The sequence below is a fragment of the Canis lupus genome, chromosome 28, assembly GCF_011100685.1.
Source record: "Canis lupus familiaris isolate Mischka breed German Shepherd chromosome 28, alternate assembly UU_Cfam_GSD_1.0, whole genome shotgun sequence".
Taxonomy (NCBI): Eukaryota; Metazoa; Chordata; class Mammalia; order Carnivora; family Canidae; genus Canis; species Canis lupus.
This window is the reverse complement of record NC_049249.1, coordinates 25,414,800-25,440,745: the sequence shown is the minus strand read 5'-3', so window position 1 is coordinate 25,440,745 and position 25,946 is coordinate 25,414,800. Positions and strand designations below refer to the sequence as shown.

General features: G+C 51.3%; 2 protein-coding genes across 3 annotated transcripts in view; one reads left to right on the top strand and one right to left on the bottom strand.

Annotated features, from left to right (window-relative positions):
- Window positions 1-5,920, top strand: part of AFAP1L2 (actin filament associated protein 1 like 2) — a 57,130-nt gene extending 51,210 nt beyond the window's left edge. The window contains 7 exon segments of the mRNA XM_038578857.1: window positions 265-504; window positions 590-628; window positions 630-765; window positions 1,058-1,213; window positions 3,369-3,562; window positions 3,655-3,777; window positions 4,671-5,920. Coding sequence (XP_038434785.1) covers window positions 265-504; window positions 590-628; window positions 630-765; window positions 1,058-1,213; window positions 3,369-3,562; window positions 3,655-3,777; window positions 4,671-4,697 — 915 coding nt within the window. The 3' untranslated portion in view covers window positions 4,698-5,920.
- Window positions 5,921-6,275: 355 nt separating this feature from the next.
- The window catches only part of VWA2 (von Willebrand factor A domain containing 2), a 47,353-nt gene continuing 27,682 nt past the window's right edge, over window positions 6,276-25,946 (bottom strand). Inside the window, exons 6-14 of one of the 2 annotated variants that reach the window (XM_038578858.1) lie at window positions 23,520-23,714; window positions 19,721-19,854; window positions 18,978-19,110; window positions 16,617-16,672; window positions 13,956-14,063; window positions 12,502-13,077; window positions 10,649-11,200; window positions 9,680-9,805; window positions 6,276-8,872 (exon numbers count right to left, since the gene is read on the bottom strand). In XM_038578858.1, the coding sequence (XP_038434786.1) occupies window positions 8,757-8,872; window positions 9,680-9,805; window positions 10,649-11,200; window positions 12,502-13,077; window positions 13,956-14,063; window positions 16,617-16,672; window positions 18,978-19,110; window positions 19,721-19,854; window positions 23,520-23,714 (1,996 nt within the window). In that variant the 3' untranslated portion in view covers window positions 6,276-8,756. The remainder of the gene's footprint in view (window positions 8,873-9,679; window positions 9,806-10,648; window positions 11,201-12,501; window positions 13,078-13,955; window positions 14,064-16,616; window positions 16,673-18,977; window positions 19,111-19,720; window positions 19,855-23,519; window positions 23,715-25,946) is intronic. The other variant, XM_038578859.1, reaches the window with a different exon arrangement.

Here is a 25,946-nt window from a genome sequence, read left to right as displayed (position 1 = left end):
GAGGTCCACTAGTCTCTTCTCTACAGATCAAGAAATGAGATTCAGGAACAGTTAGGTACTGTGTCCCGGGTCTCCCACCTCCTGAATGGCAAACCCTGGACTTGAGCCCTGGTCTATAAGTCCAGCTCAGAGGAAGCTTTCCAAAGAGGCGGGTCCCCACAAACTCCAGCTTGAGGCAGGGACAGGAGGCAGGTCTGGTGTCCTCTCCATAGCGCAGGGAGCAGAGGCGATGATGAGAGCCACCAGACTATCTCCCCTCTGCAGGTGGAAACTCCTGAGGAAGCCGCCCCTGTGACAGAAGCTCCCAGCGAATCCCAGCCCGACCGAGTCTACCTGGACCTCACACCTGTCAAGTCCTTTTTGCACAGCTCCAGTGGGGCCCAGGCCCAGACCCCATCCCCGCCGCCAGCCCACCTGGAACCCCCAGCTGAGGCTGCCCCTGCGGACTCAGGCCCTGCCCTGGCTGAACCCCTTGTCGAGTCTCCAGAGAACCCCGAGTTGCAGGTGAGGCTGCCCCCCAGCAGGTGAGCCAGCCTCGCCCTCACAGCCCCTGGGCCGGCTGAGCCGTGTTTGCTTTCTCCTGAAGCAGACGCCGCAACAGGAGAGTGCAGACCCTGAGGAGCCTTCCCCTGAGAACCACAACAGTCAAAATCCAGACTGAACAGCAGAAGATCTCCTTCCCGTCGAGCTGCCCCGATGCCACAGCTGTCACCCCAGCTGGCGCCAGCCCTCCTGTGAAGGACAGGTTGAGGGTGGCCACTGCAGGTGCCTGTGCTAGATGAGTTGGATGTTTTGGAAGTGGTTTGGGGCAGTTAGTCTAGATCCTTCCCTTTTAGATGAGGAAATAGAGGTTCAGAGGTGATGGGACTTGCCCAAGGTCACATAGCAAAGAAAGTGTGGGCCCAATTGTCTTGTCTGTCCCTGCCTGGCTGGCCTGGTGTTTAGCTCTGCCCCACTGCCGAAGCCCTGGGGTTGTGTCTGAGTCTGCGCAGTGGGTTGGGGTGGCCCTTGTGTCCCAGCCTGGCTGACCTGGGGCTTCTTCTCTTTGGGTCTGTAGAGATCAAACTTGGCAAGAATAGGACAGAAGCCGAGGTGAAACGGTACACAGAGGAGAAGGAGAGGCTCGAGAAGAAGAAGGAAGAAATCCGGGGGCACCTGGCTCAGCTCCGGAAAGAGAAACGGGAGCTGAGAGAGACTGTGTTAAAATGCACAGGTGAGAGGGGCACCTGGGTGGGTCAGTGGGTTAAGCGTCTGCCTTCAGCTCGGGTCGTGATCCTGGAGGTCCCTGAATCGAGCCCTGTGTCAGGTGCCCTGCTCTGCAGGGGAGCCTGCTTCTCCCTCTCCTTCTGCGCGCTCTCTCTCTCTCTCTCTCTCTCTCAAAATCTTTTTTTAAAAAAATGCACAGGTGAGGGGACTGACTCCAGGGTGGAGAGTCGGGGGCGGGGAAGTGCTTGGGCTTTCCTTGGGAAGAATCCTGATCTGTGCACCTGCCTGCAGCCCCTCAGCCGTCACCCCATCAATCTTTGCTGCAGCTGGGTGCTCCCCTGCCATGTTCTCCCCCCTGCCCTGTCTGAAATGTTGCTATTCTGTATAGAGATCCCCTGACCTGATGTCAACAGGACCAGAAGGTAGTGGGGAAAAAAAACGGTCAGAGGAGGAAATCTCTAAAAATGACACGTTTAGACCCATAATGTTTTATTTTCACTTAAACATATTTCGTCTTTTAACGTGGTGCCAAGGCCTTTGCCTGAGACGTGGCCTGTGCCCCCTTTCCTGCGTTAACTGCACCTGTACCACGGCATCCAGCATCTCCAGCCTTCATTTCTTCACAGTGTAGAAAAATTTAAGACTCTTGCAAAGAAATCGGAGTCTTTGTAGATGATTTTCCAGATCCTGCCCCCTCATCACTCAGGAGCCATCTCCTAGAAGAAACTTGCCTTTTATGGGACCTTTCTGAAGCATGCACCTCATTTTCACTTACAGAGTGCAGCTCGGTGCTGACCTAATAATTAAATCGCACAGTTGCACCCACAAGCCCAACTGGCAGAACCAGGTTTGAGGACAAACCCAGCTGCCTCCTGGGAAAGCTTAGGACATGATTGCGCTCCCGTACCTCCTTCCACTGGAGTCACCCACTTCCTTTGTCCTGTAACAGCTCTACCGAGATGCAGTTCGCAGACCATACCACCCACCCACTTACATTGTACAACACCATGGTGGTGTTTAGTATCTTCCCAGATCTGTGCCACCAGCACCAGTGACCCTCAGAACATCTCACCACTCATACTCATTAGTGGTCATCCTCCCTCCCACCCTCCCCCGACCCTCAGTTCCCTAGGCAACCACTAATCTGCTGTCTATAAATTTGTGCCACTGGTTTCAAAGGCTCAGTGGTGTTGGCTGCTGGTGCGCAGAGGAAAGGAGATGTCCTTTCTACCCAGCCAACAGTGCAGAGCTGGGACATGTGCTAACCAGAGTGACCAGAGGCTTATCCCCGACAGTCCTTGCAAACCTGGGGCGTGAGCTGGGCGGTGAGGCAGGGCCAGGGATCCCCCACCCTTTCTCTCCCATGTGGGTTTTCTGGACAGGAGAAAACTTCCACTATGGTTTATTCTCCTGGCAAAGCAGCCCTGAAGATCCTAGGCCAGTAAGTCCACAGAGCATAGGAAAGTAATTCTGAGAGTCCGGGTCCAGAACCATCGTTAACATCTTCTCAGCTTGTTCTCTGTGAATTTTTCTTTCACAGTGAGCCCTGTGCCTGCCTGCCCTTGGACAAGGGCTGATGGTGGTGGGAGGGGGGGGTACTCACCCTGGGCTTGGAAACAGGGCATAAGTCATCTCAGTGGCTGTTGGCTTGGGACTCTACTTGAAGCCACATGGCACCATGGGCTCCGCTAGCAATGAGCTCTGAGCCGTCGGTTCCTGGAGCTTCAGTACCAACCTGAGAACTCCAGGGTGAGAATAAAACAGGACTGAGGAAGAGCCAGGGCTGGGGACCACCGCTCTCAATGAGCTCCCAATGGGCTTAGGGGAGCCCTGAGCACCAGAAGGACTGAGGGGACTATGTAGGCCAGGTGGGAACAGCACAGCCATCCTCCAAGGGTCACTAATAAAGCTGCTCTCTCCCTGGGAGGGTTGCTGCCACAGTAGCCAGTATCGAAACAACTGAGAGCCCCTAAGAACCTACCAGAAGGTTCTATACCTCAGACGCATGCCCTCCTGTGAAGGCAGAGCCGTCTTCCCACAGCGTATTCCTTCAGCCTTTGCAGAATGCTAACATGGGGCCCAACTCTGGGTGCCGGGGCTGGAGCTGGGCCCCACCCACCCTGGGGTGCCACTCCCCGCAGCCAGCTTAATTCCCTCCGCAGACAAGGGGGTCCTGGCCAGCCTGGAGCAGAAGCTGAAGGAAATCGATGAGGAGTGCAGGGTCGAGGAGAGAAGGCGTGTGGACCTCGAGCTCAACATCGTGGAGGTGAAGGACAACCTGAAGAAGGCGGAGGCCGGGCCCGTGACACTGGGCACCACCGTGGACACCACCCACCTGGAGAGCGTGAGCCCCCGGGTGAGCGGCGGGAGTCCGTGGCGCGGGGCTGGGGGAGGCGGGTCCCATGCCCTGCCCTGGGCTGAGGCCTTGTGCTCCTCTCGCCGCTACAGCCCAAAGCTGCCACCCCCACCCCTGCCCCAGACTGCACCCCAGTCAACTCTGCTACGGCGCTCAAGAACAGGCCGCTTTCGGTCATGGTCACGGGCAAAGGCACCGTCCTCCAGAAAGCGAAGGTAAGTGGTCACTCGCAGCCTTCTTCGGGGCCCCTCCGGGGGGGGGATGGCAGAGCTGTGGGAGGGGGTAGCACCTCCCTGCCTCGGGCACCAGCACTGAGAGGGCTCTGCTCTCACGCAGGGGCTGAGGCTCTGCGGTGCCTTTGGCTCTGACCACCCAGAAAGGCGAGCACTGGGGTCCGGGGTTCTTAGCGGACAGCCTGAGGACATGTGATCCTGCAACTATCCACCGCTCGATCATCTGTAGGTTCCAGGGCAATAAGCCTAAGTTCAGAGACGGGCTGGGACTGGCCAGTTTTCAAATCAAAAGTCAGTGATTCTAAAGGCCTTCTGCCCTTAAAAGTAAAGAAACAGGTTCAGACAGGTGATAGGATTTGCCCAAAGCCCCCGAGCCAACTGGTGGTGGAAGGCTCAGTAAGGTGGAAGCAAGGACAGGACGCCCTTCCTGGGTTCCTCCCTGAGGGCTAGAAGTCTTTTACTCATGTGCACAGTAAAGAACATGCCCAGAGCAACTTTTGTTTTTTGGCAAACTCTGCTCCTCATTTCTGTCCTGCTTACCTGCGGGAGATATTTTGAGGCACCTGCACCGGATGACTGACTACTCAGTCCACACAAACACGTGAGCCGCCAATCCCTTGCTGCTGTGGCCAATATTGCCAATCACTCCCAGCATGCTCTGCTGTGCTGCAGCCTCAAAATCTCGTAGCAGGTGCCCCAAATCGTGAACAGACAAGGGTTGAAACATAGCTGCCAACTCTATTCCTCAGTGCTTCTGTGCTTCAAAAAAATACTTCTTACGTTGTTCTATGTAGATGGAGGCTGCTACATAGGATAACTAACTTTCCTTCTTGGGGGGGGTGGCGGGGGGTGCTGGAATTTGAATGGTACTCTAGGAATGGGAGAAGAAAGGAACAAGTTAGGAAACAAGCTTCATCTAAAGACTCTCCTGCCATCACGGGCCTTGGTGACAATCCAGCTTCGTTAAAGTCTTCATTAAAGCAGCAACTCTATGAAAGGGTGAGTCTGCTCAGAAGAAAAAGGATGGACTATGGTACTCTGGGTGGAGAGCACTGGCTAAGAGGGGGCTCTGTCCATTTTCAGAGCCAGAGGAAATACTACAACAATAAAGAGAAGGCTTCTTGGGAGACCTAATCGCTCCTGGGTGGAAACAAGACATTGCTGTAGTTAGGGGTGTTCTGTGTCTCTTCTTTGAAATTTTCATCAACTGCTTTATCAAGCTTTTTTAAGTAGTGAAAAGCATCTGATGGTGGGACTTTGGTGGAAAAGAAATCAAGGTAGCAAGACCCCATCCCACTGGTCGTGTGGCTTGGGTGACCCAGGAGACCCCAACTCCTGATTGTCGTCTCTCCTCCATGTGTCGACGCCTCTCCACCACGAGCAGGTGCGGCTCAGTCTTCTGTGGTTTTAAACAGCATCGCTACCACCTGTGTAAAAGCCATCCCTGACATGCTTTTTGAGAAACAGTAATGGGAAGTTACGTGGGACCAAGCCGAGGTAGTAGGGGCTGTCCCCACTAAGTTAAGGACTTTTTTTTTTTCAGCCTAAAGCAGGCCTGAACCCATTGCCTTTAGATAAAAATTTATGTGATGCTGTATTATATAGAAAAAGTTTAAAATCCTGTAATTTAGAACAGTGAAAAGTGTCAAAAAGTATCTTCTTGAGCTCTGACTTTTTACATTAGCGTAGGAGGAAAGATGACCCACTGTTTACAGATGCCGTCCTGTGGCTGGGCCATTTTTAGGGGAAAAGTTCATTAAGTCCTTAATGTCCACGCGCCTTCCAAGAAAAATGTGGTGAATTCTGTTTTGGGTTGACTCTCCTCCTCTTCCTAAAATTGGCAGAGCTGTTTTTTGTGTCTTCTCTTCTGATGCAGTGTTTTGTGTTTGTTTTTTTTTTTTTTTTTTTTTTTTAACACCGATTGAAACATTTCATCTGTGGTTCCTGCCTCGTTTCTGGGGGTTTGTCAATCAGAGTTCTCTAACACTGGCTCCTGAGAACTAAAGGTCTTTCGATTTCTATTATCTTTCTAATCCCAGGGCATTTATTTCCTTTGTCATATACACTTGGTGTCCTTTACCAAGTGGTGAGTTCAATTTTTTTTTTTAATAAAACATTAATTGTATTTTGGGGTTTTCTTGTAGTTCATAGAATGACTTGGGGGCAGTGCCTGGTAGAAATCTTCCTTAAAGGGGGAAACATCTTGGTTATTTATACATTAAAGTTCAAAATATGTGCAATAACAACTGCACAAGGTGCCATCCTAGCAGGAGACTTGACGCCTCCTTAACTCAGGCAGCACAGGTAAGGCTGGAAGAGGATTTTCTCAGTAGAACATAAACGAAACACATAGGATCAGTTTCTGCAGATAAGAGGCTGGAAACCAATGGTCCTAGAAGTTAGACACGCTCATAAATAATGCTTGGGGAAAAGAAACATACCAATACTTGGAAGCTTGCCTAAGGAGTAATTAAGAAAGCTCCATGCATGAATGTGTTTATTTTAAAAAAGGATGAAATCTGGCTCATTGAAATGACTAATACAATAAAGAGACAAGCTAAGGCAAAATTAAATCCCAGAATTGAAAAAAAGGCCTTACATTTGAGGAATAAGTATTTTCCATTTTATAAAGTTAGCCATTTGGTATCAGAACAATGCTAACACAAATCACAGAAGAAAACCAGATCTTCGGATTTTCTGGACAAAGATGAGAAACCTTAATATTGTTGAATGAAATTCAACAGTGTTTAAAGAATCACATCATGACCAGATCATATTTCTCCAAGGAAGCAAAGGTGGTTCAACAATTAAAAATATACTAATGTGCCATTTATGATATGAACAGATGATTAAATGTTAAAAACATCATCTCAACACCATCTCAAAGGAAGTGGACAAAGCATACCATAAATCTCAACACTCCTAATAAACGCTCTGAGCAATCCAGGAAGAGAAATAAAGTATTTCTAATAATAAAGTACTCCTAACAAAGTAATCCACAGAAAATAACATAGAATGATGGAAGATCCCTTCAGTTCCAGAAACAGATACCACTACTTTTTAAAACATTATTCCTAGGTCCTAGACAATGCAAGCTGACAAGAGAAGTTCCTGGTATAAACATCAAAAGGAAGAGAGGAGTCTCATTATTTATAAATATCTTTCTATAAAAGAGAATTAACTATTAGGACTAGAGCATCCAGCAAGTTGGTTGGAATCAGGGCCATTCAGAACATAAAAGATTGATGTCCTATCTGCAGTTTAATTTTTCCAAGAACAAATTTGTATGTTACTTGTGGAATTAAAGGTCAGTTTCTTTAAAAAGAAAGGAATTACCTGTATCACTACTGGGGTACAGAGAGGGTTGAAGTATTCAGTGGCACCTTCCATAGAAAAGGTCCAAAAAAAAAAAAAAATGGCTCGAGGGCTGAGACCTAAAAATAGAGCCTTTCACGTGTATGCCCAGAGCCCACCATTCTGTGGTGTGTTTTTTTAGGTTGAAGCAATTCAAATGGAGCCCTGACCAAGTCAAAGAGCCTACACTATAAAATGATGAAATTGCTGTTAATTTAAAGACAGTGGGTTCATGTAAGTTCTTTGACATCACCTCTCAGCACCTGCCAGGTGGACATGTGACCGTGCTCTGATGTCACCTTCTGGCATGTTCTAGGTAATCATGGGAGTGAAAATATTCCTTGAACACCAATGACTGTCATAACTACACTTAGTACTGCTGGACCTTTCCTTTGTAATATCTAACAGCAGCCTCTGGATGACCTCTTCCAGTACTTTAAATCAAAGTAGCCTTGAATATTTGCATGTAAAAACCTTTACGTTATTTCCATTAAAAAGAAGAGTCAGGATAAAGTGTCTGGATTTAGGACACAGCTCTACAAAGGTTTCTACTGAAAACCCAAATCCAAACAAGGGGAAGAAGTGTTCCCTAAAAACTGCTTGGGTGAGTTCCTAGTTTGCCAGAAAAATGTCCCAACTGAGCCTTCTTGCCACACGGGGTCCTGTGAAATAACCAACAGCATTTCTTAAAGTATTCCTTTCAAAACCAGACATGAAAAGCAAAATCACCTAGACAACAGAAGATCGATGCTTCAAAAAGCCAATACCCTCTAAAGTTTCTTTATGCCTTATTTGCGGAGTTTAAGAATTCCACTCCTTGTGCTACTAAAAATTCAATCCTTGAGGACAAGCAATAAGCACCCCACAATGAGCCCCCCTCAGTAATCCCTCAAGCAAGTCCTTCCAAGGGAATGTAGCCCAGGACACAGGCCAATGTCATCTGGCCCCTGGAGACCAGGACGATTTGCATGCTCAGCCCCTTCCCCGTAGTCAAACAAGTTAGTGGTCATATTCCAGTCCAGAGTTTTTCTAGGTCTTTGTCACAGTCACCAAAAGTCACAAATGCCACTCAAGTCCCTTCTCAAACTAAAAGCAAATCCACTTGGATATCTTTGGGAAAAGACATATGAAAAGGTCCACAGTTTTCCAATCTTGAAATGCTATGGCTTCAGTGGTCCAAATGACACTCTAGTCCATGCCTCCTCCTGAGCATTACCATCCCAACAGCGTTCTATTTAGCATTTGTTATGTGCAAAGCGAGCTTTCTTTTTTCTTTTTTTTTTTTTTTTTTGCAAAGCGAGCTTTCAAACAGGCCATCAAAAGTCTCCAAGCTCCTTTAGCTTCTCCTCAGGGGAAGTTGGCAGAGGAAACAAGCTCACCAGGGCATGGTCCAGGTACAGAAAGTAGGTATTTACTTACGCATCACGACTTTTCAACATCTGCATTAGTAGTGGGATCAGCTGCTACTGTGTCCCCAAGCAGTGTGGTCTGCAGTAGGGACAGCTCTTCTCTGTGACTGAGGGAGTGGGCAGGAGGGTTCCGCACAGAGCTAGAGGCAGACGCTCAGAGGACCCGGGGAGACAGGACAGGACAGGGCAGGCGTGCTCTCAGGGTCGGGCACCAAGGCCTTCTGGGCAGTTGCCGAGGAAGGGTAGGGCTACTGCCCTCCTGCAGGGTTCTCGGCGGGAGCCGCGTGCCTTGGGGGCGTCTCCTCTCAAGGACCCTGGGAGAGAAGTGAACCTTGAGGACAGGAGGAGGGTCCGAGTCCTCTCCTCACCAGCGGGCAGCCTGTGCACCCCTGCATGTCTCTCTCCCTCCACAGCCCAAGCAGAAACGAGATCAGAGGCCTATCTGATTGCCTTCAGGTCCAGCCACAGGAAGCCACACTCTGCTGGTGGCTGAAAATCTAAAGCTCTGAGGGGTGTCTTCTTCTGGTCGCTGGCTCCTCTAACTTGAAATTCATGAGCAGGAGCCCTAGGAAGCCATAATGCTGCCCACCGTGATGGACTGTCTGGTGCAGACCCCTTCTCTCCTGGACCGTGACTGCTCTCGGCTCCTACCACCAGTGCCTCCTCCCATCTTAGTGAGCAGAGAGAAACACTCCAGCACCCTCTACCTACCCACCCACCGCACCTGTGCCCTCGTCCTGTCTTCCAGCCACTCCACCCCCACCGTGCTCCCAACACAGGCCTCTCTGGAGACCCTCCTCCCAGCCGCTGTTTTTCTCACATACGCCTAGCACCACCACACTGCAGGTTGTTCTTATTCACTGCCCGTCTCCCCCACTGGCATGGGAGCTCCAGGAGGGCAGAGCTTCTCGTCGTGCCCCCAGCACAGCACCTGGGATGTGGGCGGCCCCCCCCCACCGAATATTTCATGCGGGAATGAACAGACAATTGCAGGTGGCCTTCTGCTGAACGAACACCTCAGACCCTGACTTCAGCTGAGTCCCTAGGGCTCAGTAGGTCTGAAGGCCCCTGCCCCCCACCCCCCTGCCATGCCCCACAGGCAGAGCCAGAGCCCCACTTACGGTTCCCACAGTGGGGGCCCTGCCAGCCATCCTGGCACTCGCAGCGGTAGCTTCCGTTCTGTAGGACGCAGGTGCCCTCATGCAGGCACGGGCTGGGTTTGCATAGGCTGACTGGCCGCTTGGCTTCTACAAGAGAGAACGGGCCCAGCGGGCCCAGCCTGGGTCAGCCCCAAGGCCCCCCCTCACCAAAGAAGCCCAGGACAGGGACGCCGGGGTGGGTCAGCAGTCAAGTGTCTGCCTTCCGCTCAGGGTTTGATCCTGGAGTCCCGCACTGGGCTCCCTGCATGGAGCCTGCTTCTCCCTCTGCCTGTGTCTCTGCCTCTCTATCTGTGTTGCTTCATGAATAAATAAATAAAATCTTAAAAAAAAAAAGCCCAGGACAGTGGTGAGGCCACAGAAGAATGTCTCACACCTCTCAGTGTCAGCACATGGTTGGTGGCCCATTCTACTTGGCTAGGTCAGAGACCCAACTTTCACCTGGCTCACCTACTGTACACAGAGACTCTCATCTCTCAAATGTGCTGTGCACACAGCAGTGTTTACTATTATGGATGCACTTTTAAAGAGACCGAAAGGTGGTCACTGGCAAAAAGATGCCTTGGGGCCAGGCTGGCCTGGCTGGGTTTGTTCCTAGCTCTGTCATCACTATAGGTCAATGTCAGCTGGGTCCTTAGATTCCTGGGGAATCTGTAGGTATCCTAGCAAGGTCTTCTGTTCCAATGAAGTGCAAAAATTCTCGAGTTTGGGGAGAGGTACTGGGGTCACTTAAACTCTCTGCACCATCAGATGGGGCCAGCTGTGCCCACTGCAGTGTTTTATGTGAGCGGGGAGGTTAGCACAGAACCCAGCACTCAGAAAGCATGGGGTAGCTGGGAGGCACTGCCATCCTTGCAACCTGGTACCTGAGGGCTCAGGCTGAGTTCCCCTGGGGGGGATGGGACACCGTAGGCCAGGGACTCCCCCACTCACCTCCACATATCCAGTGGATGAGTGTATCCTGGTGGTACCTCAGGTCTGCGTAGGTGGCTACGTGGATCAGGGCATCCCGGGGACCTGCGAGCCTCCGCAGTGCCTCCCTCAGGACAGGCCCCACGCCCACCACCAGCACAGAGATGCCATTGTTCCTCAGCTTCTGGACAGGGACAGCTGCATCCTCCGTGCCCATCCCACCTGTGAGCACCACCACAGCCTTGGGGACGCCAGGCCGGGCGCCCCTCTGGACGGTCATCACTTTGTCGTAGACGTGCAGCAAGGCTGTGCCTGCAGAGCCTGCCCCGCCCAGGTAGGGGGCCTGGCTCATGGCCCGCAGCACCGCCGCACGGGTGAGATGGGCGTCCAGCCCGAAGGCTGTCTGGACCTGGCTGCCGTACACCACCAGGCCGACCTGCGTCACATCTGGGTTCACCTCAAACTGGAGCATGCAGCTTCTCACAAAGCTCTGCATCTGGGCGAAGTTCTCGGGTCCCACTGAGGCTGAGGCATCCAACATGAAGAGAAGGTCCAGCGACTGTGTCCGGCAGCCTGTGAGGAACAAACAGAGTGAGCCTGGGGGCAGGCTGTGCCCAGCAGAGCCCCTCCTCTGGACCAGGCCAGCAAAAGAGGGGCTGCCTAGGTCGGGTCAGTGGCCGTCCTCCACCCTCTCCTAAGATATAAGGGCACAGGAAAGCCAGGCTAGCCCACATTCCCAGACTCCCCAGCAGACAGGTGTGGCCATGTATCTAAGTTCTATCTGATTGGACATGGTTGAAAATTGTAGTTTCTGAAATCCGTCCTCAAAAGGAAGCTACTTGCCTTCCACTTCCCTTCTCCCCACTTCTAGCTGGCAGAGAAACAGTGATCTAGAGGTGGAACCACAAGATACCCAAGCCACCCTGCTGGCTGCAGCCATTCACTTCTGAACTGTGACAGAAATAAACGTCTGTCCTCTGTAAGCCACTGAGCTCTGGGCGCCCTCATCCATCCCGTTACTGAGCACCTTCCATGCACTGTACTCCATGCACTAATTATACCAAGTGGACAAAATGGGCCCATGCCTCCCCTCAATGGGACAGATATGAAACCAACGCAGAATCACAAATCCCATGACCAGGCATGGGTGGGGAGAAAGGGTATTATGCAAGGGATCTGCAGGAGCCGTGACATAAGTAGATTGGGAGAAGGGGTCAGGGTCTCTCTGGGAGGAGTAAGAGTAAGCTGAGGGCTGGGTGGCGCGTCTAAGGCAGGGAGGGGGCTGAGTGGCCGCTCCCCCACCTTCACCCCATGCAGGGGCTGCAGAGAGGTCTGAGGGACCAACCACACGGAGTTCTCAGAGGCCAGGAGGAGTTCGGGTTTTATTCCAAGGCAGAAGGGAGCCAGCAGGAAGGTTTAGGTAGGGAGTGAGTGGATCAGACTTAAGGGTGTTTAAAAACCACTCCACCACAAGGAATATCTAAGAGGAGCCTAAGACAACACGATGACTAGCTGAATGCAGGGACCTAGAAAGAATCCTTGGAACAATGAAAGGTCACTAGGTAAAAACTAAGAAAGTCTCTTTAAAAAAAAAAAAATTATATATATTTTTAAGAGAAAGAGTGTGTGAGAAAGAAAAGCATGAGCAGGGGTAGAGGCAGACAGAGAGGGAGCAACGACATCCAGCCGGGCAGGAAGCCGGATACAGGACTCGATCCCAGGATCCCAGGATCCCAGGATCACGACCTGAGCCCAAGGCAGATGCTCAACCACTGAGCCACGCAGGCGCCCCGTGGGTTCCTTAATCCCGACAAATGTACCTTGTTAACGTCTTACCCGAGGACGCCCACTACTGCCGAGCACCGGGCCCTCACCTGGCTGCGGCCTGCTGCACAGCTTCTCCCGCAGCTCAGGGACTCGGCGGAACAGGTCCTGCGGGCCAGCGTAGACCAGGACGCGCTCCGGGCTGCCTGTGAGCTCCTCTAGCTCTGCGCGCACGGCCTCGGTGCCCACGGCCAGCAGGAGCAGCTCCCGGGCCCTGGCGTGGCGCGCGGGGCCGGCCACCTCGTCCTGGGAGGGTGACTCCGTGAGCAGGACCAGCACTCTGCGGGGACGGTCCTGGCCCGTCCTGGCGGCGCTCCCAAAGCCGAGCTCGGCCGCCCGCCGCAAGGCGCTGCCGGTCAGGGTGGCGCCGCCGCTGAACGGAACGCCGTCGAGGCTCCTGAGCAGGTCCGGCACGTCCTGGTACTCGCCCACGGGCACGGCCACCGCCAGCTCCCCGCTGTACCGGGCCACCCCCACGCGGGCCCGGGAGTCCTCGCTCAGCGACGCCTGCACAAACCGCTTCACGAAGGCCTTGGCCCGCAGGAAGCCCTCGGGGGTGGTGCCCGCTGAGCTGGCCAGCAGGAAGAGGACGTCGATCCTGCATTCCACGCTCAGCTTCGGGGCTGCTGGGTCACAGCAGCCGCCGGTCACGCTACGGCCACCCTAGAGATGCCCAGACGCCAAACCCAGCAGGAGAATCCTCCCTCCCAGCAGGGAGACGGGGCAGAGGGACGAGGTGGCAGGGGCCGCAGGGGCCGGGGATCTCGTCACAGAGTCAGACGGGGTCAGACACAGCTCTGCCTCCTGGCTCTCATTATGGGTCTCCCTCTGACCACCTTTTTAAAAGTTAAAATGGGATCTAGATCTTTCCTCCCTTATGGTCAGCGCTTCTTGCATCCTGTTTGAGAAATCTTTGTCTACCTCAAATCATGAAGATATGCTCCTATGTTTTCTTCTAGAGGCTTCACTGCTTTGCCTTTTATATTTAGATCTGTGATCCACCTGGAATTGATTTGTGCATAGCTTGTGAGGTAGGGGGTCAAGATTTAGTTCTTCTATATAGATCTCCAGTTGACCCAGCACTAGATTTTTAAAGTTATTAAAATTCTTTTACAATAATATATATATATGTATATATATATATATTTTTTAAAGTTCTTTAACAAGTTCCTACTATATGTCAAGCATGGTGACAAAGCACTTTATGTCTACCTTATTTAAAACTCTCAACAACCCTACAGGGTAAAAGCCTATCATAATCTTTATGTCATACCTTTAAGACCAAAAAGGGTTTAGGCTCCTTGCTCCTTTTCCTAGGAGAGGGGAGAAGAGACTCTGCCCAGGACCAGGCTTCAGAGTCAGACTGCCATCAGCCCATAATTGGGCTTAGCAACACTCAAGGCCCCATTTCTAACTAGGAGCTAGCGGGATGGGAAGTGGATAGCAGGAGCCCAGGCCCCACTGCTCCCCAATGGCCAGCCTTGGAAGTCCCCTGCATACGTACCGCAGTTAGCCCCCACTCCGAAGGCTGGTGGACAGAGGCAGTGGTACCTGTCCAGTCCTTCTGGAACACATGTGCCTCCATTCTGACAGGGCTGTGAGTCACAAGGGTCTATCAAAGAGATGCCTGTTAACAGCCTCGCATGCCAGCTCAGATGCATGAAAGGGTTTGTGCAGAGGTGGGAGTCTAGCAGCCCAGCCTGCCCCACCAGGGCCCAGCTCCCTCCTTCCCCCAAGACCACTAGGTACCCAGCCACAACACCTGTGGCAAAGAGGGCAAGGAAAGCAAATGAGGTACATAAAGGAGGGGCTGGGTGTGGGTGTAAAGGACACTTGGTGGCAGGCTCCGTAAGGCCTTTTGTGAATTACAGGCTCATTGGGGCGGTGCCAATGGGCCCTGGACTGTTATGGCCTCCAAATTCATGTGTATTAGTCCTAACCCTCGGTACCTTGGAATGTGACTGTATTTGGAGAGAGGGCCTTTAAAGAGTTCATTAAGGCTAAATGAGCTCATAGGATGGGCCCTAATCCAGTCTGACTCATAAGAGGAAGATCCCCTAGAGATGTGCGCAGAAGGAAGGCCACCTAAGGATACAGGGAGAGGACGGCCATCTGTAAGCCAAGCAGAGAGGCCTCCGAAGAAACAGAACCTGCTGACACCTTGATCTTGGACTCCCAGCCTCCAGAACCATGAGAAAGTCAGTTTCTGTTGTTTACGCCCCTAGACTGTGGTAGTTTGTTATGGCAGCGCTAGGGAACGGCATTAACATCCCTTCATTACCCCCGCCCGCTGAGGTCTAGAGATGGCCGTGACGATGAACTGGTGTTGGACCCAGGCTCAATAAGGATGAAGACTGCAGCAGCATCACGGTGACCACGCAGGTGTCACAAGACAGGGAACACCGCGGCACAGGAGGTGCTTCCTCAAGTTCTATATGGTTGTCCTTAACGGCCTCTGCAGGCTGACACAGCAAAACAGCGAGCCTTTCCGGGCACCTTAATTCACTGCAGCCAGCCCAGTATCCTCTTCCAAGAAGGGATGATGAAGACTTGTCCCATGGTACTATTACGAGGATTACTCAAACTAACCCATGGAAAGTCTTAGCATAAAGCCTGGCACCAGGCGAACACTCCATAATAGGTATAGACAGTATTTGGTTTTGGATGTGAGGTCCAGATTCTGGGCAACGTCTCTTTTAAAGGGGATATTTTGCACAGGAAACCACGGCCCATGTCAAAATTGGGCCCATTCTGAAGTGTCCTGTGATCCCCTATAGTCAGTATGTAAGCTCCTGGTCAATTTCCTTATCAATTCCTGTAAAATGCAGATAATACCACATGACCGTCCTCCCAGAGTTAGAGACAACAGACAGGATCTTCATGAATTCATGTGTCTTATATTCAAGGGGCTTACTAAGTAGCTGAGTGTGGTTACTGCTAGAACTGGTGATTTCTGTCCTTTCTACAGACAAATGCTGATATACTATTTGTTCACTGAAATTAAAGTGTATGCTGTGCGATGGCAGTAATTATTGAGGCTCACTGCGGGCACCCCGGCCTGCTGTTCTGTCCTCTGGTGTATCATGGAAATGACTGGGGAACTCAACAACAGCACCCACTCTGGCCTTTCACTGGGCAGCTAGTACGTGCTAGGTACTGTGCTAAGCACCACACATGCATGATCTCACCTCACTGCCCAATGGGGTGCATCCTATAAAGACGTTTTGGATGGGAGAACTGAAGTTCAATGACTAGAAGTCACGTGAAGATCAGACAGCTGGAAAGGGGTAGAGCTGGGACTCAGACCCAAGTCACTGTGGTTCCAAAGCCTTATGTGCTCCAACTTTAGTTTCCGAGCAAAAAAAACCCCATCTTTCACTTTCTGCTGTGTTCCAGAAATGTGGGAACTTTACAACAGGATGCCCAGGCGATCACCAAACCCGGGGATGGGAGCATCACTGGCTCTGCTTCCAGGATATGTGCTCCTTGCCTCATCAGGAGAAGTAAATCCATGGGGGACTGATACCAACACACCTGAGTGTAATTTCTGTACTCCCAGGTCAGTGGGCAGGAAGGGGCGGCACTAGACCCCTGGATGAGGAGCAAGGAGACCCACTGAGGAACAGGTTGAATGATGCCTAATGGTATTGGTAAGTCTGACTGCGTGGGACTTTGGAGCTGATGAAGCACTCCTGTGAGCATTACCTACTGAATCTTCGCCAGGATCCCACTGATGATGGGATACCCCCTATCACACCGTGTAAGGAAATGGGGATTCCAGACAAGGGACAACCATTATCCCTGTTTCACAGTGGAGGAAACAGGCTTAAGTGTCTGGCCTGGAGTTTGGTGCTGGATGTGAGGCTTTCTGTCTGCAAAGCTGGTGCTCAATGTGCGCCCTCCTCTGCATCTTGTCAATGCAAGGGGCACTGGTGAAGGAAGGCTATTCCAAAGTCTCCTGTCCGTTCTTAGTGAAAAATACCACCGAGCAAAGGAGGAATGCATACAGTTTGAACATGTTCCTCTGCCTCTGAAATGCCATGTCTCTCCGCCCCAGGGCTGGTTCCCACCCCACTCTCTGCTCCTAGAGTGCAAACACCCCTTTAGAGGCCAGCCGAGTGCCAGGGGCCAGAAAGAGCTAGAGAATCGAAGAAGCAGACTGTACCTGGGCAGGTGGTCCTGTAGCAAGTGGCAGGGTGGGTTATGAACACTCTCTTCCAGCTATAATCCAAGGGAGCAAATGATAGAGATCAAAGGTTTAACCTGGAAGGTTATTTGAAGTGCTAAAAGCTGATAGGAGATTCTAAAGCAGATGTTGGTCAAGAAAGACCACCTTGTTTCCCTTGATTCTACCCCAGCTTTTAGCTACACATGGGTTAGGGAACATTTCAAACTAACCAGAAACAATTTTTAAAAATGTAAGTTGGCTTTGTCAGAATTTGAAAATAATCTGTGTTCAAAACTCTGAACTGTGGGAAGAGTGTCCTATTATGAGTTACTTTCCGGGGCTAGCATACAGAGAGGGAGGGGAAGGGCAGGAAATTGTGGAAATCAGGCAACTAGATTGTGGCTGTTACTCCTCCAGGCTGCCCACCACGGGGGCAGGCTAATTGGGCTCACCTCTAGGGCAGAATTTTCCCTGGAGCAAAACATCCACTTGGGATAAAGGCCAAGTCAATTATGAACTTGAGGAGTTGCTGAAATCCAAAGTTTGCCAAGTTGCCAGCTCATTAAAGAGAAATCTTCTCCCTTTCCACATCTGCTCCTAATGACTTCATAAAACCACAAGTCCTAGCCCAGAAAGTGCTTCAGACTCCTCCCAGGCCTGTAGTGGGAATTGGTGGTGTTGGAGCAGAGACTGGCCCCAGGACCTTGCCTGGATCTGCACATGGCTCCCTCCTGAGCTCCCTCAGGTCTGGACGCTGTGCCAGGCCTTCTCTGCCCACTCTATTTAATAAACAAACTGCACCCCTGCTTCCCAACCACCACCTCCCCACCCTGACGCATCCCTTCCTTCTTTTTCTCTGTAGCACTTCTCACTACCTAATAGTTCATTTTATGCATTCATTGATTTGCTGCTGCCTTCTGCCACTGGAGTATCAGCTCATGAGGGCAGATTTGCTTCTGAGGCATTCATGCTGATTCTCCAGGACCTGGGACATGCTGAGCAGAGAGGAGACCCTCGGTGAGGGTTTCCTGAATGAGGGAGTTGATGAAGAGCTTACTATATGCAGGCGTCATTCCAGAAACCTGCAATATTAGTGCGCTCTACATCCACAACCCCATGGGGTAGGTACTATCATTAGCCCCCTCTCAAATATAGAAGGAAGGGGGTGGGAGGGTCCCAGCTCCTAAAGTGGCCACGTTGGAATTAAAAGCTCAGCAGCCTGACTCCAGATTCTGAGCACAAAGCCATGACATGTACCCTCCGCCAGCCTCTCTTGGGGCTCCCAACTCTGAATGCCTCTGCCTGGTGCCACTGAGTTCCCACATCTCTCAGGACTGTTCAAGCAGCCTCTTCTCCATGATGTCCCAGGGAGGACAGGCCCCATCCTGGCACCTGAGACACCTGACGGTCACTGGTCCTCTTGTCCAATGCCTTGTCCTCAGACCATGGGCTTCTTGAGGGCAGTGTCACTGCACACTGCTTGGCTCAGAGCAGGCACTTAGAACATGTTCAGTTGCGAACAAAGAACTGCGTCCCCTCACTTGAAAGCTTGGGTTCTGAAGAAGGCCTCTAGTGGCCTCTGACATGGCCCTATTTCCCCTGACCCATGTGCAGGGCCTGGCCCTTTCCTCCAAGATGGTCTTTGGATGCTCCATCAGCCCAGTGCAATGGCTCATGGCTTCTCAGCCAACCATTTCATTGCTCTGTGTCTCCTGAGCTCATGACTGAGGGCAGGCCACAGGGCAAAGATGCAGCTGGTTCAAACATTACCCCTGGCTCTCCAGGAAAGGCAAGAGGATGGGACCACCAGCTGCTGATCTGCTGTACTGCAGGTAGCCTGGACAAAGTGCCAGGGGACAGTCCAGGAATTTTTGAGAGAATGGTTGACCACCGAGCAGCAGGTGCTCAAGAATGCCCGGGCGCTCTGACAGATGCTGTACCCCACATGGCCTCCACCACTGGAATTCAACCAAGACCTTAAGCCTCCCGCCTCCCTTGGCCCCATAAATACAGAAACCGGTCTTCAGAGGAACCAAATGACCAGACCACTATCCTAAGTCCAGACCATGGTCCTAGAGGACTGGCTTTGGCTCACTTATGAGCCTTCCAGAACAGCCGTGACCCTGTCCCCTCGCTCACTATGGGCACCTAGGCAGTGTGTCTACAAGACTCTGCCACTGTGTAGCTAGGACCCTCCCTGGGACTCCATAACTCTGCCCCTGTCTCCCTCCCACGTCTTCTCTGATCCCTGTCACACTCTGTGGCCACTCATCTCACAGCATGTGAGCACGCAGCTTTGGGGGCCTCCATCTCCACCCTGGTGCGCCCTTGGCCTCTGACCCCAGCAGGAGGACAAACCTGGAGAAGGGACAGAGTGCCGCCAGCACGGCATCACTCCGCCGCGATCCTCTCCAGCACAGGACACTGCCGACAAGCTCCCTGACCGTCTCCAGCGTCTTGCGCTCACAGGGGTGAGGCTGGACCTTGCAGTCTGTGTCCACAGGGCACAGAGAAGATGAAGAGGACAGGGTTACGCCTCCTTCCCCCCAGCCGTGGTTCCATCACCCTCAGCCCCAGCTCCCCTCTGCCTCTTGCAAGGCGGGGCACATCAGGGCAGGAGTCCTGCTCTGCGTGGTGGCTGGGCAGCCGGTCTCTTGAGTGTTTCCTCTGCACACAGTTTTTATATCTTACGCACATGTGTACCTCTCACATAACGTGCGCCTGGTCAGACCATGACAATGACAACTAGGAATGCAGAGCCCTCCCCGCCCAGCTGAAGTGTCCCTGTGCTGACCATGACCAGAAAGCTGACTTGGCTCTTCTCCCTGAGGAAGTGGACAGGCACAGGGCCTCCCTAGATCTGGGTCCCAAAGCCTGGACCCCTCTAACCCAGAGACAAGCCAGGTTCCCAGCTGAGAAAGCCCACAGGGCCTGACACAGGGAGGTAAATAGAGCAGGGTACCCCAGCACCAAAGTTGCCAGACCCCATTCCTCTTGCTTTCCCCCTTCCTGGGGAGCCTCCTGACCTCTTGCCTCAGGGAACCATTCCCACCCCACTTCCACATGGGCAAGACCACTCCTTCCAGCCTGGAAGGCCTTACCTGGAGAGGCAACGGTGCAGACAGCAGACTTGCTGAGGGTGCTTAAAAGACCATTGGTAGCATCCTCCACCTGTTCAGCCATCAGCACATGCTGTTCCCTTGGCTCGCTGGCTAGTCTGTGCAGCTCCTCCCATCTGTCCCCAACCCCAGCAGAGAAGTTAGAGCAGCTCACTGTCTACCTCTCACCCTCCTGGCCACCCATCCCCTAAACCATGGGCTCCTTGTGGACAGCAACACAACCCCACTGCTCCAGAAGCCACTCAGCTACAACCTCCTCCACCTAGGATACAGGTAAGGTCCAGAAGTGAACCACAGAAAGCCCCCAAGGATGCTCAAGCACGGGTCATAATGTGTGCATGCCCAAGTTCACAAGCTTCCTCAGAGGACAGCCTCACCCTCGGAACCACCAGCTCTTATTTGAGTCACGGTCCTCACAGATGTAGTGACTTGGCTGGGTCACCCATAGCTGATGAGAAAAATTTAACCAGAAAGGAAATGAAAGAAAGTGGTTGGGGGCGGGGGTGGCAAAAGAAGAACAAACAAGGATAGCTCGTGATAGAGAAAAATCCTGAAGAATGGTAAACGGGCCATACACACTCAAAAGTCGGCAACGTGAGGTTGTGTGGAGGAAGGAGTACACTTCGACAGCCAGAGGGCATTGCTCTTAGGGCCCAGGCATAAGGACCTAGGCATGAAGGAAGCATTAAATGATGTTGAGAAACCTTTCTGGGAAGTCAGGGTAGTCACTAATGCATTTAGAACCTGGCCCATCAGAAATTCAAGGTTTGGCAATATGGCAAAAACTTCATTTATCTCCAAAATTCACTTATGTAAAAGTCCCCATTCTCCTTCGAAGTTATATAAACCAGACATGCCCCCCCAGGGTGAGGATGGCACCTGGCAGACACAGGGCAGCTTCTAAGTCCTGGCCTTGCAGTAGCATTCAGAGGGCAGCTCTACCTGACCCAGCAGCAGATTCTCCCAAAAGCCAGAGCTGAGAACCATCAGAAATGGGGGCTCAATGAATATTAAAAAGAGGAAAGAGTCAGGTTTTTAATCCCATAGCAAGTCTCACACTGCCCATAGCAGTGGTTCTCAAACTTCGATGGGCATCAAAATCACTGAGGGCCAAATAAACCACCAATGGAGGCACCTGGCCCCAGAGTTCTGGATTCTATGGGGCAGACCCGACTGTGTGCATTCCTAGCTGAGGCTGCTGGTCCAAGAAACACACTTTGAGAACCACTGGTCAACAGTGACCCAGTCATTTACCAGCAGTTGGGGGGAATGGGTCAGGAAGGCTGAGAAACCCAACGGCGGGCTTTTTCAGATAGTTCCTATAGCTGTAGCTCACGACATTCAGAGCTGAACAATGTCCCCTCTCCTGATTGATAGCTTCTCGATTCCTCTAAGTGATGGATACTCACAGTAGGCCCCCAAACTCACCCTCATCCAGAACCAGACAAGCATAGACCCTGAGAATGAACACTCAGAACCCAGTGGTACAGCAACTTGACAGAGCCATTTTCTGCCTGCTTGGATCAAATAATAAACATTTGAGCTCATATTCTTTTTTATTTTTCTTTCCTAGTGATTCATTTTTATTGTATTTCTCTAAAGTATCAGGCCATGATGGATTAAAAAACATAACAAAACAAAACGGACCTCCACCACAGACCATCTGAGAAGCACTGCTCAGCTAGCAGCTGGAGAAAAGAGCCCCAGAATGGGCCATGTATTTCTACTGTCCGATGGCCTCCATCCTCACTGACAAACCTTTGGGGAACTGTGATGTGCAACATACTCTACTGGGCACCATGTGGGAGGGGGTAGCAGGTGAGCCAGGAAGTGACACTTTTGTCTCCTTTCCCACCGAGTTTATTTCCTTGTATGTGAGGATACACAAAGAGCCCATGACAGGGCGGTCTGTGTTAAATACCCACTCGCTGCGCGTAACAACAGCCCTCGAGGATGGTGGTAGCGACGGACAGCACCACCAGGACATGGCATGGCCCGGGATATCCCCTGGGTACCGAACATGCTGGTCCTTGGTGGTCTTCCTAGGCAATCATCAGGCAATAAATGCCAACCTCAAGTTCAATGTCTACCCTCTCTCTAGGAGGAGAGACCCAGACTTCTACATCCGGCTGCGGACTCAGCTACCCTACTCAGATGTCCCATGTGCTCCTCAAACTTGACCTGAAACAGAACTCTACTTCCCTTTTCTCGAGTCTTCCACCATCTCAGTAAACAGCAATACCTTTCACTGTGGGGCTCAGGCCAAAATCCTTGACTCTTCCACATTCAATTCATCGGCCATTCCACTGCTCAGCCTCCAGGACACAGCCTCCGTCCAACCATTCCTCAGTGGGTCGCAATGCTTTCCCACCACACACCACCACCTTCTTGTCTGAGCAGCTCCAAAGGCTGCCTACCTAGATGCCCCCACTCCTCCCGATATTGCTTCTCCTTCCACCTCACCCTGCCAGTCTATTCCCTACCTGGTAGTTGGTGTGATCTAAAAACATTGGCCAATACCTGTCACTTCCCTGCTCAAAGCCACCTAAAGACTTCCCAACCTACTCTGAAGCCTTGACTATGACCCACTGAATCTCTAGACCTGACTCCTACCTAGCTCTTCTATCCCATTTCTTATAATTTACCTCATTTACCAGCTTCCAGACAGTCCCTGGCTGTCTTTCTGCTCCTCTCACACACTAAGCGAGCTACTGCCTCAGGGCCTTGGTACTTGCCACCCGCCTGCCTTGCCTGTTCTCTTCCCTGCTGTTTGGAAGGAAGGCTTGCTTCTCTTTTCACTCAAGTTTCTGTTCACAAATCAACTGCTGCCAGACTTCTCTCTCTAGAATAGCGGAGCTCTCTAATTCTTGTCACTCTGTTAACCTCCTCCCTTACTACTTCTTCGTATTTTAATTCCACCTGAAACGACATTACTTATTCACTCACTTGTGTTTCATCCAGTTAACTTTCCTAGAAATAGAAGCTTCATGAAGGCAGGTACTTTGTACTGTCTCTGTATCCTGACAACTTAGAAGAACATAGCATCTGGCATATTGACAGAAAGAATTTTAAAATGTACTAAAATTAATGAAGAGATCTCATTAATTACTATGTAGGCCCAGTACCCAGACCAGAGTCATGTCGCTTAATACCCACAATAACAAGGGGCCTCTCATTTTCAGGCTGAGAGCAAGGAGGACCTGTGGAAAACACATTTCAGCTTCTAGAGAACGTGGTTGGAGAGGGGAGCAGCCCATCACAGACCCCCCCACTCTCCTGGCCTCAGGAGTGGGTCTGTGACTCAAGCTAATGAGGAGCCTTTCTTGGATTATTCAAATGGAAATTGGAAACATGAGTCTTTTCTCTGCGGGGTGAGCTGGGTGCTGCCTACAGCCAGAGTTCCAGGTTCCTTCGAGGGCCAGGCTGAGGGAGCAGCAGGTACGCATGGAGGACAGACAGGATCTTCATGATGTTCAAGTCCCCAGCTCCTGCTCACCCCAAGACCCCACACTCCCCGATCCACCCAGTTCTATTAGATGAGTCCAAGAATTTCCATTTCTGCCCAAATGAATTTGAGTCCAGTTTCTGGCACTTACAACCAAGTATTCAGACTAAATCAGAGACAGTGCACTCTCTCAGGCTTCAGGCTCCCTGCAGTCTGGCACAACATATGACAGAGCATGGGAAGGACCAGGGTGGCTTGCCCAGATCCCCTCCCTTCCCATGGCTGTGGAGTGTCTCCACAGTCTCCAGGGCTACCCAGAGTGACCGAGGCTCTTACCTTGGAAACCGGACCCCGACAGCAAATATGGTGACGCCTCTTTCCTTCAGCTGCTTGGTGGGCACTGCCACATGCCCTTGGGACCTCCCATCAGTGATGACGATGAGGATCTGGGGCACAGAGGCATTTCTCCCTCCAGGGAACCCTCTGCGCAGAAGGTATTTCAGAGCAAGGCCTGTCTCTGTGCGCCCTCCTCTGAGCTCACACAGAAGGAGAAAACAAAGACAAGGGTCAGTCACCCACAGACATGATACTGGAATGACAGCCTGAAACGAGGGGCTCCTCCGTTATTAGTGACAGCCACTTTCTCCCAGCAGAGGGTCAGAGTGACCATTCTAGCAGGGGGTGTGCACTTCCTCATGCTCTGAAACACAGTGAAGACTAGAAATGAGCTTTTCCTGTGGACTGAAGATTCACCCTGCACACTTCTGTTGTATTCCAGGACGATGTCGTGCTTTGTGGGTCTTCTGACTCTTTTCCCACACCCACCCTACCCCCACCTCCAGTGACAGCTCAGGGCTGACAACCCTCACTGTGTGTCTAACACCCACCTGTCTGTATCATTCCCTTCTTGTTACAGCTCAGCATCTCCTTGGAGTGGAGAAAGCAAATCCCTGAACTTAAGAATATTGTGTGAATCTGTAGGAGTGAAGGACAGGGCTTTGATCCAAGGGTCTGAGGAGGCTCACTTCCAGCTCAAGGTTGGGTGCTGGAAGGCTGAACTGCTGGACGACTTCCAGATCAGGGGACGTTACAGTGGTCCCACCTCATCACAGCCTCTCGTTAGAGGGATGGTCTACTGAGCTTGGAATCCCAGCACAGAATCTCTATTAAATCTTACAATAGGAGGCTCACACAGGTGTCCTCATGGGGAGAACTGTCTGCTCTCAGGGTCAAGTGGGCAGAAAGTGGTGATTCTCTACAATGGGTTGTATGTCAAACCTTTCAGTGGGTGGCAACACATCCAACATGAGCAACAATGTCGAGGCTGATGGAATCACCACGGATACTAACTGTACACACAGAGAAAACTGTTAGAGCATCGTTCTGCATTGCTAATCATAAACTGTAGATTTGGGGGTGCATTTATTCTCAGATTATACTGAATGTCAATTGAGGCAATGCTTGCCTCTCAGAGGGCCCTACAGTGATTCTTCTAACATGCAAACATCTGACTAATCAGAGGCATGGCCAATCTCTGTGGGAATGCCTTGTGTGTGCAGGTGTGAATGTGTGTATACTTTTTTAACTCAACACCGAAAATGCTTACTTCTCATGCAAGCCTGACGTGGTCCTCCTGCCCAGACATCTTTCCTGGTCTGCTCTCCTCTGAGCAGCTCCTCAGAGATCCAGCCAGGTTCCGTTCACTTTGTGGCTCCCCCTTCCTCTCAGTCCTCAAAGACCATTGAGCAGAGAGGTGAGGGAAGAGCAAGGAGGAGTGTGCTTGGAAGGACCAGGCCCAGAATATTCTTCACTTTTACTGCTTTCTGTCCTAAGTGAGGTCTTATGGGGGCAATTCTCTCTGTGGACCTCCATTAAGTTAACAGATGTCAACAAGAGTGGGTAGCTCCTAGAATTAAGACCCTTTGCCGACTATGTCTCAGCATCTGCATCAGTCAGAAAGCCAATTTTCAGCCCACTGGTGTTTACTGTGGATTCTCTACATGGAAGATAGTGAGAAGGAGACCAGGAAGAATATGATTCCCCCCTCAACAAACTGTCGGTCTAACTGAAGAAACAGGACCTATAAGCAAATTGTAATTATGAATGAAAGGATGACAATTAACCAGAGTCCACTGTGGGGAGGAGCTGTCAGGAACAGGCTCAAGCAGGGGAAGTATCTGATGGGATCTTGGTGAGTTAGGGAATTGGGAAAGGAAGAGGCCACTCCAATCAGGGGAAGGGGTATAAGCAAGGATACTGGAGACCACCACCAGCCGTCTCCTGGGGCTGGTGAGCACAGCCTGGCTTGGGCAAGGGGCTTATCCAAGGGGAACAGAGCATACCAACACCAATGAATCCCAAGTGCTCCCAGACTTCCCCACACAGTGCTGGGTTCCACATCAAATACTGCAGACAACCAAGACTTAATTTCTGAAAAGACCCCTACTTTTACAAGTTCATGTGTCTGCAAAGAGTCTTTCTCTAAGGCTTGTAGAAAGGCAAACTGTTTCCCGTTTCTAAAGGATAATATTAGTGCTGAGTTTCCACTTCATGCCAAATACCGTAGCTCCTGCTACTGAATGTAATCCTTTCAACTATGGTAAAAGGTGCTAATATGACCCTCATTTAACAGATGAGGAAATCCTAGCCCAGAGAATAGTAATATTAACTGCTAATATTTCCAGAGCACTTCTCGTGTGCCAGGCATGATTGTGCTGAGTGTATGCGTGCGTGTGTGTACAGGTGCTAAGCTTGGATCATATT